The 14845-nt window shown below is 31.0% G+C and overlaps 1 protein-coding gene across 1 annotated transcript; it reads left to right on the top strand.

Moving 5' to 3' along the window:
• Positions 1–6553: 6553 nt before the first annotated feature.
• LOC118062996 (autophagy-related protein 18f) lies at positions 6554–14367 on the top strand. Its single transcript, XM_035076897.2, has 8 exons — positions 6554–7476; positions 10532–10975; positions 11054–11485; positions 11865–12101; positions 12216–13049; positions 13131–13297; positions 13623–13988; positions 14143–14367. The coding sequence occupies exons 1-7, from the start codon at positions 7258–7260 to the stop codon at positions 13984–13986; spliced, it is 2697 nt and encodes an 898-aa protein (XP_034932788.1). The 5' UTR covers positions 6554–7257; the 3' UTR covers positions 13987–13988; positions 14143–14367.
• Positions 14368–14845: the final 478 nt, after the last annotated feature.

The raw sequence follows: 14845 nt of genomic DNA, 5'->3' as shown, positions 1-14845 counted from the left end.
TTTTATATATTATATATTGTATTGGCTTCTATCATTATGATATGCTTTTATATATCACTTATTTATTTATTTTATATAAAAAAATATCCTCATGTATCTCATTCACTGCCACATATTTTTCTGTGAAATCTTTTTTAGTATTTTTCGATATGAGAGGTTTATTTTATGATAATTATGATATTATTTTTAGAATTTTTAAAAGGAAACAACAACAAACAAACAAAAAAATATTTTTTCAGGGATCGTATATTATTAAACAAACACAAATTTCCAAGTTTCAACTGGTTTCTTTTCCTGGAATCACTTTATTAGAAGAGTATATCCGAAGAAGAAAATTATATTCCGTGGATCAAATTCCAGCTGTCATGCATCGAGTGGCTAGGAAACAAATGTTGTTTTTGTTGAAAATGTTACAACATATCAACCCACCACCTCTTTGTTCCAGAGAATAAGCTAGGCAAGCTTGTTCCTTGTTTTAGAGTGTGTTTAAAAATATAATTATGATTATTTTTTAAAATATTTTTTATTTATAAATATATCAAATTCTTTTCATTAAGGCTACAATGTTGCATGAGGTCCAGGCTTTAGTTGTTAGCTGAATGATATTTTTTTATTTTTTAAAAATTATTTTTGATATCAGCACATCAAAATAATCTAAGAGCAATAAAAAAATATTAATTTGAAATAAAAAAATAAAAAATTTTTTTTTTTAAAAAAAATATTTTTAAAATACAAAAACAAATAGAAAAAAAAAATGAAATGAATCTAGTTTGTGTTCAAATCATAGCTAGGGTTACAAGCATAGAGCATGATAAATTATAATATGTTCAACGCACTAAACAGCAAAAATAAAAAAAGAAGAGCGGGTTTGGCATTGGTAGAAAGGAAAAGCTTACCACGCTAGGAAAATTACCTTTCGTAGAAGCCACCAGGTTGCATGAAAGAAGTAATGAATAAATCATGCATGCATGAATCAACCGGCAAAGTTGACCCGCCGTAATTAGATTAGGTTTAAACCCATAGATAGATTATTCATATTTAAATTAATTTATTTATGAAAACACTTTTATATATCTTGAGGTTAGAATTGTAATTTGAAAGGCAACCCTGGATATAGTATCCCTTGTGGGCATACATGCATGCACATACATAGCGGTGATTATTTTTTATTTTATTTGATTTTTATTTATAAAACAACTAAACTGAAATTTTATAAAATAAAATTAAAATTAAATTAAAATTGATTTCAACTGACCAGTTTATATTCGGTTCAGTTATTTTAAGTTAAAAATCAAACCTAATCGATCGGTTTTGGTTTGGTTTGGTTTGATTTGATTTTGATTTGGTTTCAGTTATTTTATATTAAAAATTAAAAATTATATTGTTTTTGGGCTTTTTTTGAACTTTTTAGTGGGCTTTTTGGGTTTGGTTTAATTATTTTTTTTTATAATTTAGTTTTTTTTAGGTTTTTTTTTTTTTAAAAAAAATTTTCTCAGTTGTTTTACTGAGCCCTACATTGACCTACCGAGTGAACTAGCCAGCAATTTTTAATGCAGACAATCGAAACCAATCATAGGGGAGAAAAGAATATCTCAAGGCATCATTCGGCTCCATCTCTTTGGAGCAATGCCTGTGGTCGATGTTTTGCAGCAAACAGTTTTGTTCATGTCTTTCTCGCGAGGTCTATTGTTGAGGTAAAGTCCTTTGTATGCATTAGACAATTCGACACGTTTTCCTCGCCTAGCTATTGCTCTTTTATTTTATTTTTCTCCATGGATTTTCATTTCCCCATTTGGTTTACATATAAAAAAAGAGAGAGAGAGACCTAGCTTTACCTTTGAAAGAGGTGGATGTTATCAGAAAGATTTTTTTTATAATCATATTTAATATATGTAATCTGTAATAATATCTCTAAATAACCTTTAATTTTACAATAAAATCAATGTACAACCATAAAAAAAAAATTATTGTTAGAGAGCTATGTTGATTTTGTTATCAAACTAATTATATTATTTTGAACAAAAAATAAAAAGATCAAAACACTCATGAGTAATAAGCATTGTATTATTTTATTGTGTGGTTAAATTAATAATTTCAATGTGTAAAAAAATAAAAATAACCAATATAACATTAATTAATTTGTAAAAAAATTTGTGTCAATTAATTTATTTGTCCTAAAAAATCGAACCAAAACCAATTGATTTGAACTGTTTCCGGTTTGATTTTATTTTTTTTAAAAAAAATATTTTAATTTAGTTTTTTTTATATAAAAACCAAATCAAATCAAAAAATAATTAACCCTTAATCCTTAAACTAGCTAGTTTTCTTTCATGCGATGTGATAAAGACATGTTTCAATCTAGCCTTTAGATTGGACATCAATCCTAAACCCCTTGTCTTTTTTTGATAATTTAAACTTGGAATGATATCATGAAAATAAACTTATTTGTCACTTTTATATACAACACTTTATTCTGAATATTAGAGCTTTAAAAATCATTGAAATATGTTAAAAATAAAAATAAAAACAGTATTATCCTTTTATCATGGAAGATTGATAGTTAATTAAATAAACTATATTTTTATCCTTATAAATTTATCAATGTTAATAGTTTAAAATTTTCCAATATAGTTTTCCAAAATTTCAAATTAAAAAAACTAGATTTTGTATAATGCAGTATGACCTGTTTTTTTAATTATTTAATTTTATTATTTTTAACCCTTTAATTTTTTTTTATTTAAATCTCATTCTTTATTTGTTTTTCAAAGTTTTTTTTTATTTGTCTTAAAAAAACTCCTTTTGTTATCAAACTTTTAAAAAAATTAGAGTTATTTTTTATTATAGTTCAGGCATCATCACCTCTATTTCTTAAAAAATAAAAATAAAATGATGTTTGATATTAAAAAAAAAATATCATACACCTTGTTGGTGTATAATTAAATGAAAAGTAACTTTAGAAATAAAAAAAATTATTAACCACATGAGGTTCAAGATTTGATTCACAGGATTTGATAAAATAACCTTTATTATTTTTAGTATATATTATATGGGCCGGGAAAACACTCCTTAAACTATTTATATCTTCTAGCTTTTGATATTAAGTTGAAACAAATTTTGGAATATACATTGAGAGGGGATTTTGGAGATGCTTGTAATTAAGTTTAAACCAACAAGAATAACAATGAAATGTAAAAATGTAAAAGAAAAGTAAAACAAATCATTTAAATTTAAACCCCTGAAAATAAGCTCTTAAATCGATATATTTTAATTTTCTAACCACTAGGTAGGCATGTTCAAAGGATTGTATGAGCTCTACAATTAGCTATGTGTACAAATATCTTCTCAAATTGATGACATGATAAGAATGCAGCTCATAATTTACTAGCACAAAGCTTATAATATTATATAAAAATAATTTTATTATTAATTATTATGTTATTTACGTACAAGCTGTTGAAAAACATCAATTAATAAAAAAAAAAACTAAAACTAAAACTAAAACTAAAACTAAAAGAAACCCCTTGTCAAAAATATTATTCACTTGAATAATATTATATTATATTTTTATTTTTTTTTATTTTTTTTTCCGATTTGAATTATATTTTTCAACATTAAATTTATTAGGGATTGACTCTAGTCGTTTTTATATTTTTTTAATCATTTTCTTTTTAATTTTTTTTCAATACTAGATTAATTGAGAATTAAATTTTATAATTTATTTTAATATGTTTTCTATTGAATTACCTCATTCTCATGACCTAAATCAGAGGTTTGTCAGGTTAACCCGGGTTGATACAAATAATTTTTTTAATTGATTTTTTTTAATGTCATTATTCAAGACTAAGTTTATAGAAAATTGAACTTCATAATTTGTTTTAATTTAATTTCTACAGGGTTATTATATTCTCGTGATTTGGCATGTAAATTGGCAGGTTAACCCATATTCATTCGAAATCGATTCAATATGTTTTCGTTTTAATATCTATAAAAAAATATTATCTTAAATGTTTATTTTAAATCAAACTAAGTTTTTACCGATCATCTAGGTTATTTTTAGATCTGTCAAGTTGTAATTTGTTACACTAAATCAATTCTCACACTGCTCAACTCTTTACTTTTACTAATTTTTTTTAGTAATACTTGAATATTTTTTATATTAAAAAAGATATTTAATTCAACCCATAATGTTTAGCACCTATGATGAAGTTGCATAACGCTCAAATTCAAGAACCACCACTTTTGACTCTTAAGGATTTCATAAATGGTTTTGGAGTTTTGACACCAAGTCTTGACTAGAATTTTGAGTAGTCAGTCAGCCAAACTGTTGAGCTGACCAGCCTTGGAAAACTAAGCTACCCGTCCATATTCTAACTAAAATGGAGATTACCAATACCAAGGGGGGTTATTGGATGCTGTATGCATGCTTGACAATCAAGAAAACTTAGCTTCTCAAGCAAACTATATGTTGGCCAAGCAAAACTAGTGTTTGATTTTGTCATAATAATAATTGATTTTTTTATAATTTTTATATACAAAATATATTAAAATAATATATTTTTTATTTTTTTAAATTTAATTTTTGATACTAGAACATCATAACAATAAAATATATATAAAAAATTAATTTAAAACAATTTTTTTTTTCATAAAATAAATACTACCAAAATCCCTCTTCCTACCTTCTAAGATACTCTTCAGCAAAGTTAGTTTATGTTTTTTATTTATTTATTTATTTAGGTGAATGATTCTTTTTAAAAGTATTTTTTATTTAAAAATATATTAATTTTTTTATATATATTTTATTGACATCATCACATAAAAACCATTATTTTTTTTTTATCAATTTATTGTTTTTAACATAAACAACACTTTTAAAATGCATCTAAAAAAAACTATTGCAATTAGAAATACTTACTTAGATCCCGTCTGTTTTTTGTGGCTGGAAAACACTTTTTCAAAAGTTTGATTTTTTTTTGTTTTAAATTATATTTTAGTATTTTTATATTATTTTTATATGCTAATATTAATAAAAATATTAAAAAAATAAAAATATTATTTTAATATATTAAAAAAATAATTTAAAAGATAACCAATATTATAATACCAAATAAACTCCAGCAACACAATTCCTTGTGTCTCCGCATCAGCAAACTTAGCATGGATGCCAAGAATACTACAGGAAATACTTCAGTTTAACCGTGCAAGAAAACCTAAACAAAAACATTAGCTGGCATTCTCGAACCCGATAGATTTATAAAGATCCTAAACGAAAAAACATTAGATCCGAAAAGAAAAAAAAAGACATTTAAAAAATAAAAAACCAACAAGAATAATTATCTTCTAGCCAGGGCGAGAAAAAAACTAAAAACTAATTAAATAAAATATTAAAAAAAACAATTAAAAAAACTAAACTAAAAAATATTAATTAAATTAATTAAAATTTTAAAAAACAACCAGTTCGATCTTATAAGTCTAAAACTAAAAAATTCGAATCAAATTGAATTAAAAAAAAAACAAGCTAAATTGGAAAAGTTGAGCCAAACAAAAAAAAATTGAGCCAAAATAAAAAAGCCAAGTCAAAATAAAAAAAAACTAGTTTTTATCCAAAAATACCAAACTAAATTGAAACTGATTAAAATGAATTAATTTTATTTTTTTAATTTTAATTTAATTATTTTGTTAATAAAATCTAAATCAAACTAAAATTAATCACTAATAATTATATTTCAGCTACTAAAAAATATAGGGGCAGTTTGGTACTGCGGTCCAAACGGTTTTTTACACAATTTCAAATTTTTTTTTTGCTAAAATTGAGTTCGGTTTGTACTTTCTGGATCGTTTTGATGTGCTGATATCAAAAATAATTTTTAAAAAATAAAAAAACATTATTGGCATACTTTTCGGCACGAAAAACTATTTAAAAAGCAACAGCTACCACACTCCCAAACACCCTCATAGGCTCGTCAAGAGAGATGTGAGCCTTGTCGGCCTCCATTTATGAGCTCACCAACCCATGTATGGCTAGACTCGACAACTCATGCTGTTCGATTTACTATGATTTTGCTTTTTAATAAACCACCACTTGATATTTATTTTAAAATACTGAATTAATATTTTCTGAATTCAAACAAATTTTTTAAAAAATTCTTAAACAAATTACTAAATACATTAAATTAATTTTGTAAAATTATCTAACTAGCTTAAGATGTATTTGTTTCTATATATTTTAAAAATATTTTTTTAAATAAAAAATATTTATTTATTTATTTCAAATTAATATATATTTTTAATGTTTTTAGATATTTTAATGTGATGATATTAAAAATATATATTTTTTTTAAAATTAAAAAATATTATTTTAATATATTTTTAAGTAAAAAATATTTTAAAAAATAATTGTTGTTAAAATTATTTGCTGAGATATATTATATTTTTTATTTGTAAATATATTTTTAATATTATATTAATGTAATATTTTTTTAAATAAATATATTTTCGAGAACGTATAAAAAGAGAAGCCACCCCTAACATCCTATTAGCTCAACAACAATGAGGTAACTCAACATCGACAGACCTACAGTATTAAATTAAAGGAAGAACGAAGAAGGGTTAAAATCAAAATCAAATGCAAAATAAAAAGAAACGACAGACGTGAAAGGAGACTCCTTTTTCTTCTGTTTTTCTCCTTTACCAAAAACTAATAATTCCTCTTCTCATTATCCTTTCTCCCTCTCTCTCTCTCTCAAATTCTTCTTAAAAGTTAAAAATCCTAAAAAAAAACCTATCAAATTCACAAAATCAAATTCCCTGTACCATAATAATTAATTCAATTATATTTTTTGAAACTATCAAAAACATTTATTCCTTTCTCTCTGTATATTCCTCCATTTCTCTCAATTGTTCTCTCAATTGGGTTTTCTTCGATCATTCCCCCCTTGAAACAAAAAAAAAAGGCCCGTTTTTTGAAGTTGAATCGGTGGCTCTGTGTATATTTATTGAATTTAATTTAACTTCTGCCAGTTTACAAGAAAAAAAATATAAATTTGGAAGTCATGGACGCGGTTGAGACCTGAAAGATTTAGTTTTTTTTTGGGTTACATTTAGTTTTTCTTTCCTGCTTGATTTCTATTAGGATTTTTGGATTCTTCAAAAAAGGAGCAGTCTTGTTTGTTATGCTGGAAGGAGAAATTGGAGAATCGGAGGTTAGCAAGTTGGGTGTTTGTTGCCATCGTTTTTTTGGCTTTTGTTACAACTATTATGAGGAAGAGTATTGCTAGCAATGATGTTCAACAACAGCAGCAGAAGAATTTGCAGGGGAGAGCTAATGGTAATAAAAATGGGTTTTTGCCGAGCTCGTTTCGGGCGATTTCGAGTTATTTGAGGATTGTTTCATCTGGTGCATCGACGGTTGCCAGGTCTGCCGCATCGGTTGCACAGTCTATTGTGGATAGGGACGATGATGCCAATCACGACCAGGTAAAAAAGAAAAAAAAATTTCGATGTTTTTTTGTTTATATTTTTGTCTATATTGTGAAAGATTGTAGAGAAGCGAAGAGGTTAGATTGTTGATTTTTGGTTAGAGAGATTGAGTGTGCAATTTTGTCGTAAATCTATATGTTCTTTTTGAATTTTAGGGTGGCCCATGTTCATATATTTTTTTTTTTTTGGAAAGTCTTTTTTCTTAAGAGATTTGGGTAGATGTGTGTAAATATGTGAATCTGGAGTGCCCAAGTTGAGTTTGGGAATGGAGTGGGATTTTTTAATGGAAGCAGTTCATTTATGGTGTGTGATTTGGCTAGGAAATTTTAAGATGTTTGTGTTATATTTTAGCTCATTTATGGTGTCTTGATACTATTATATATCGATTTGTTCTTTATTAATCGGAGGTGGTTTAGTTCGGGTTAAGCAGGGAAAAAATTGAACTGGTTTTTTATTTTTAGTTTTAAAAGAGGGAATGGTGGATATTTAGCGAGGGAAGGAGAAGGAAGAGGAAAAGGAAAGGTGCTATCCTGCGTGACTGAGTGGATTATTTACCTTCTCGAATCCATCCGTTCCTTTGTTTCTGACATTCTTTAAAGTGACTAATGTTGGAAGGATTATGAGAAAGCATGCATTCAGTAGGTTTTTGCTTTCTTGCCTTTCATCTTCATCTAAATACTCTTTTCTTTGTGAAGTCAAACAAGAGAAGTTTGGGTTTGGGGTTTAGAGAGATGGATTACTTTTAATCTTCCTTCCCTCTTGTTCTAAGCCAATTCATCCCTTTCGTAACCAAATAAACTGTAAATTTGAAAGACATACTGAACTCTGGTGCTAGCCATTTCAAACTTGTTGCATAAATTTTGTGCTTGGGGACTTCAAATTTACGTTTCAATTGATTTATGGGACATGTATATAAACAGAAGTCTTCTGTAAATTTTTTGAGATGAAAAGGGTGATGGGCATTTTTTGTGTTCTCTGCTGCATTTCGAAAAGATTGAAAATTCTAGCATGCGCATTTGTTCTTATCTTGCAAGTTAAATTACTGAAATTTGAACTGTTGATTGCATAATCCACAATAAATTAAATGGAATGTTGGTGTGTGATTTCTGGTCAATATGGGCAGAGTTGAAATACTGGGTGCTCATAATAATAATGTGATACAAGTTGAAACTTCAGTTTATCTCTGTAACTCATTCTGAGAGTTGGACTTAGAGATACATGTTTTGTTTTTTGGGCCATTTGAAACTTGAGAATTCTACTCTGTCCATTTCAAATTGTCAGATAGTTGAATGTTTATGGTGTGATCTAAATTAATTGTTCAGCCTTAATGGAAATAGACCATCTAAATTTCTAGTTGGATGCCGTGTTAAAGACTAGTGAGATTTAGTTTCTTGTGCAGACTGTGTATGCATTTGTTTGTTAAGATATTGTGTGCTCATTGTCGAAATCGTGGATTTACCAATTGCATTCAACTTGATAAGCCCTTAAACATGAACATTTGATGGTTGTTTAGAATTATGGACATCATTGGGAAGTTATATCTTGTAAAGAGGTGTCAGGATACTCAGTAATGCAAGGATAATTTTTGATGGGAGATTAAACAGTTGCAATTTCATTGATGATAGATTGTACTAATTACTGATGTCTTGCATGCATGGTTTGTGATCATGTCTTTTTTTAATTTAATTTTCGCAAGAAACTTCATTGAGTTTTGTCTGAATGGGTCAGATACTTGAACCTGGATGGATGTAGATTGTCTTGGTTTATGTGGCAGTGTTTTATGAGCGAGTATATTTTTTCTAAGAGCTTTCTCCATTTTGATAATCTACTTTGAGATGCATTTTACTGATCGGATTTTAATGCCATCAGTTGTTTGGCATGATGGTAAACTGCTGATTTGTTTTCAGGGTATTTAAAATGCGTTGAAAGTGTTGTTCTGGACATAAAAAATTATTTTGGCTCATGCTGTTTTGTTCCAGATATTATTGCTGTCATTGTATGTGGATTTTCTATCTGGACCTGGTCATGGCATAAATGCATGAAATAGATGAGGTCATGACATAAGTACATGAAATAGATGAATTAAGAACTTTGAAATCACAGTTTTAATGGTGGACACAGAGTTTGATTTCTGCATTTGCCCGGGATGGCTTGTTCTGGACATTGAAATGGTTTGGCTAAAGTATAGTTTGTGAAACTTGGATAATTTAAGTAGCAGGAATGATATTTGCTTAGCCAATTATTTGAGAACCTTTCCAATTTATTTGGGATTTGTACCTTTTTTGTGTGATAATCAGACTGTATAATTTGACCTGAATCATGGTAACCAAAAATTGACCACCTCTTTTTTCACAAGTTTCATCACATTAAGAAAAAAATTGACTTTTGGCCCTAGTTTTGTGTTTTTTTTGTCTTTTGTCAATGGAGATAAGATTATTGATATTAAACTTGTACGCATTTAGCAAGGAAAGCTCTAAGTATAGAAAACCAGGATCTCCATTCTCGTTTCATGTTTTCCAGAGAGACTGCACTAAGAGTGTCAGCTTGAGAGTGGTCAGGTGTTTTTTCTTTCTCTTGCAAACACTCTCTTACTCCCCTCTCAGTTGGGAAGTTGCTAGTCAACTGGAAGAACTGGTATTATTAGCAGTTTAGTTCTTAAAAGTTTTGAAAAGAATTTGATGTTTGGTTGAAAGATTCTGATTTTGTCTTGAATGAATTGTATGTTGTTTACAAGTGTAGTTTTATCCAGCATTCCTTACTAGGTTGGACTGAGGCTTTGAGTTGGTTTGGGAATCCTGCATTGATGTGGGCTTGTCATGTTCGTTGTCTTCTTAGAAGGAATTTGTTGGCATGTGCCTTTTGCATTCATCTGTTTCTTTCTTTATTTTTAGCTGTAGCTGTTATCCTGCATTCCATATCTTAGTCTTTGTATGTTCTTCTTATATTTCATTTTGTGCCTGATAGAATCACATCATTTTTGGACTTCCTGAAAGTTGAAATCAAGATTTGAGTGGTGATAGCTCTAATCCTATATCACCTGTACAATATGCAGGTTCGCTGGGCTGGGTTTGACAAGTTAGAAGGTGATGATGATGTCATTCGGCATGTCCTCTTGTTGGGATATCAGTCTGGTTTCGAGGTTTGGGATGTTGAAGAAGCTAATAATGTCCGTGACCTTGTTTCCAGACAAGATGGCCCTGTGTCATTCTTACAAATGCTGCCAAAACCAGTAACATCTGAGGGATCACAAGACAAGTTTGCAAACAACAGACCTCTTTTAGTGGTTTGTTCTGATGGGGCACAAGATGGGTTGGCTACTTCATGCAACGGGAATGTCTCTAACAACAATTATCCTGTTAATGGTAGCACTGTGCCAACTGTTGTCCGGTTTTATTCTCTTAGATCTCAATCTTATGTACATGTGCTAAAGTTCAGATCAGCTGTTTATTCTGTAAGGTGCAGCTCTAGAATTGTGGCTATTTCTCAATCAGCTCAGGTTTGTTTGCTTGTGCAATTTTTTTTTCAGGCACCTATATTTTTTCTGGATGTGATACTTACATTTAATCTGCTACAGATACACTGTTTTAATGCAACAACATTAGAGAGGGAATATACTATTCTGACAAACCCTATGGTCATGGGGTCTCCTGCTTCTGGGGGTATAGGCTATGGGCCTCTTGCAATTGGTCCCAGGTGGCTGGCTTACAGTGGAAGTCCAGTTGTTGTTTCCAATTCTGGATGCATTAGCCCGCAACATCTAACATCTTCTATGAGTTTTTCTGGTTTCACTTCAAATGGAAGTTTGGTTGCTCATTATGCAAAGGAATCAAGCAAACAACTTGCTGCTGGAATTGTGACCCTAGGAGACATGGGATATAAGAAGTTGTCCAGCTATTGCTCGGAGCTCCTTCCTGATTCTCATGGTTCCCTACAATCAGGGAATCCTGGCTGGAAAAGCAATGGAACTGTTAATGGCCATTTTCCTGATGCAGATAACATTGGAATGGTGTGTATCGTGCTTCTCCTTTTGTTTTGTTAAAGTGCTTCTAGAACCTTTTTTTTGTTCTCCGCTCTGCTTCTTTTTACCCTTAAGCTAACTCCAAAGTAAATGTGTTTTGTTTGCTTTAACGAGCTTTGTTGGAGAGAATGAATGAATATTACTTGATAGCAATGGCGTGATAAGAGTATTAAGTTCCTATGTAAGTAATGTTCATTTGTTCTGAGGGATGAGTTTCTGCTCATGCATGTTATGTTAGGAAGTAGTTATGAGATTATGCTACTGTGTTTCATCTGCATTAGTTTTTTCTGCATTGATTTTGATCTTGTACAAGCACAGTTGTTCTTGTAGAATTTTGTCTCCTTCTTATGCACTCTCTGTTTTTCAGGTTGTTGTCAGGGATATTGTTAGTAAACTTGTTATTGCCCAGTTTAGAGCTCACAAGAGTCCAATCTCAGCATTGTGCTTTGATTCTAGTGGGACACTTTTAGTGACCGCCTCAGTCCAGGGTCATAACATTAATGTTTTCAAAATAATGCCTGGACTCCAAGGAAGCTCTTCTGCTGGTGATGCTGGTGCATCTTATGTACACCTGTACAGGCTGCAGCGTGGATTTACAAATGCAGTAAGATCAGAACAAATGTTTTCATGTTTTTTTTTTTTTTTTTTTAATTATTGCACCATTAGCAACTTGGATTTGATCTTTGTTTAATTTGTTTCTTCTGGATTTATTTCTCAGGTTATACAGGACATCAGTTTCAGTGATGACAGCTCCTGGATTATGATAAGTTCATCAAGGGGGACAAGCCATTTATTTGCTATTAATCCATTGGGAGGAACAGTGAACTTTCAATCTTCTGAATCTAGTTATGTATCAAAACATAGTGGTTTGGGAGGAATGAATAAGCCAACTGTTAGTTGCCCTCCCTGTTTAGGTTTACAAATGCATAATCAACAGAGCCTTTGTGCAACTGGCCGCACAGTTACACTATCTGCTGTCAGCAGAATAAGAAATGGAAATAATGGTTGGAGAGGCACTGTAACTGGTGCAGCAGCGGCTGCTACAGGCAGACTGGGATCCCTTTCTGGTGCTATTGCTTCATCTTTTCACAAATGCAAAGGAAATAATGATATGTATGGGGATGGGACCTCTTTCAAGTCAAAGTACCATCTTCTAGTGTTCTCTCCTTCCGGTTCTATGATACAGTATACTTTGAGGTTATTGGATGGCATTGATTCAACACCAGTCGGGTCTGGACTTAATGTAAATTATGAATCAGCTGCAGAAAACGAAGGAAGATTAGTAGTTGAGGCAATGCAGAAGTGGAATATATGTCAGAAGCAAAATCGAAGAGATCGAGAAGATAATGTTGATATATATGGTGACAATGGGAATTCTGATAGCAACAAGATACATCCTGAAGGCATAAAGAAAGGAAATAGTATTTATCCTGAAGATAGAGGTGCAGTCACAAATACAAAGATCAGTCCGGAGGAAAAGCATCATTTGTATATTTCAGAAGCTGAACTGCAAATGCATCAAGCTTGTTCCCCATTATGGGCAAAACCTGAGGTATTTAAAGAAACTGTTGATAAAAACGTGCATATTTTGTTTTGTCTGTAATTGTGTTAATTTCTGTCAATTGCTTGCCAGATATACTTCCAATCAATGATGACAGAGGGAATAGATGTGAATGATGCAGATGCAATGCAAGGGGAAATTGAGATTGAAAGAATTCCAGCTCGCATGATTGAAGCAAGGTCAAAAGACTTGGTCCCACTTTTTGACTATCTTCAAACACCAAAATTTCCACATTCAAGGTGCGCTGAAATTTTGTTTTAATTTGCTGATCCTGCAGATTGAACTATTCAATTTTATTGAATAAAAACTCATTTGCCTCTCCAAAGAGGAAAGATCCCTCATTCATTGCTGCTTTCCTCAATGATGTTGAAAATTTGTTTGACGATGGAATCATGCTTCATATCTATGACCAAGGAAAACTGTGTTTAATTTTTTAGGTGCTGCAAGCTGCCAAGTTTTAAAACTTGGCGTGTTTACTAAAACTTCTTTATTGTAGTACACATCCTTGCATTTTCTTAGCATTGATTTATTTCTTATGATGTAAATATAATCTCACACATACAGGGTTCCGTCCTTAGATAGCAATAGTAATGGGAGTCTGCAGCATCAAAGTTCCGGGCTGTCTGAAAATGGCAGGCTTTCTTGCAGGAGCAGCTCTGGCTCCCTTGACTCCATGGCTGAGAATGGTGTTGCAGTGGCTGAACTTCGCAATGGTATTGAAGAAACTGGGTTGAATGGTTCTAGGATGCCTGTAGAAACTAGGGGCTTTGTAGATAGCAATGGCAGTCCGAAAACAAATACTCGGCTCGAGGTTGTAAATAGTAGAGAGAGCTCTAGAATGGAGGCTCAACTCAAGTTTGTAAATAGTAACAACAAAGGCCTGAAAATTGAGAATCATTTCGAAGATGAAGGTGATGAATTTGATTAGAGGTACTCTTCTACCCTTTAAATCTTCAGTTCATCAAAATGAGTAGTGCCTTTAGATTTTTCAGCTCTGTAGTATCATCAAACTGAATTAAGCAAGCACACGATTATGCTGTCATGCTCTAACATGAAATCCCCCCAACCTTTTTTTTTCTTACAGGCCTGCAGTTATTCTTTTATTCCGTGGAATGTTCGTTAACCATGTTAATATTGTGGATGGAATTGTAGACAAGAGTGAGGCTTAGGTGGTTTGACTGTGAAGCGGAACTGTGGATACTATTATGTTATTGGGGTTTCGTACTTCTGTCGACATTGTAAATAACAGACGAATATTCCCAATACGCAGCTGTGATATGTAAATAATAGCATGACTTTTCGTTCTTAATTCTGTTCAAAATCTTTTTTTTTCTTTTTACCATTCTCGTCCAGATTTGTTGACATTTAAGTTTGCCATATAGTATGACGATTGAATGTTTCAGCGGCCCTTTCTTCAAATAAACCTTGGAAATGTCTTGTCCAGGTTTGTCATATAACTTAAGAGTCATGGTGGTTTTTTCTGGCTGTGTAATACGATCAGGCATTATTGTTCTGTGGCATAAACTTCTGAGCTTTGGTCCGCATCTTCCCATTTTTCTTTCTTTGGACCCGGTTTTATCATTTAACCTCATCAATTGTTGAGGTTCAAAGAAAAGACTGATGGCCCATTTTTTTTTTTTTTTTTTCAATCTTCAGAGGAGGCTGGGGCTAACAAATCATGCAAGGGGCTGTGCTTGTTTTTTCCGCAACAGGTCAGAGTAAACTGCCGGGGTTTCTTTCAAGTGCCACCGGATTTGGTTTTGAGAAGGGTAAGTTGGGGATTTGAT

This window comes from Populus alba, chromosome 1 (assembly GCF_005239225.2).
Source record: "Populus alba chromosome 1, ASM523922v2, whole genome shotgun sequence".
In the NCBI taxonomy this organism is placed as follows: Eukaryota; Viridiplantae; Streptophyta; class Magnoliopsida; order Malpighiales; family Salicaceae; genus Populus; species Populus alba.
The sequence above is the reverse complement of the archived record's forward strand: the minus strand, read 5'-3'. Positions and strand labels throughout refer to the sequence as shown.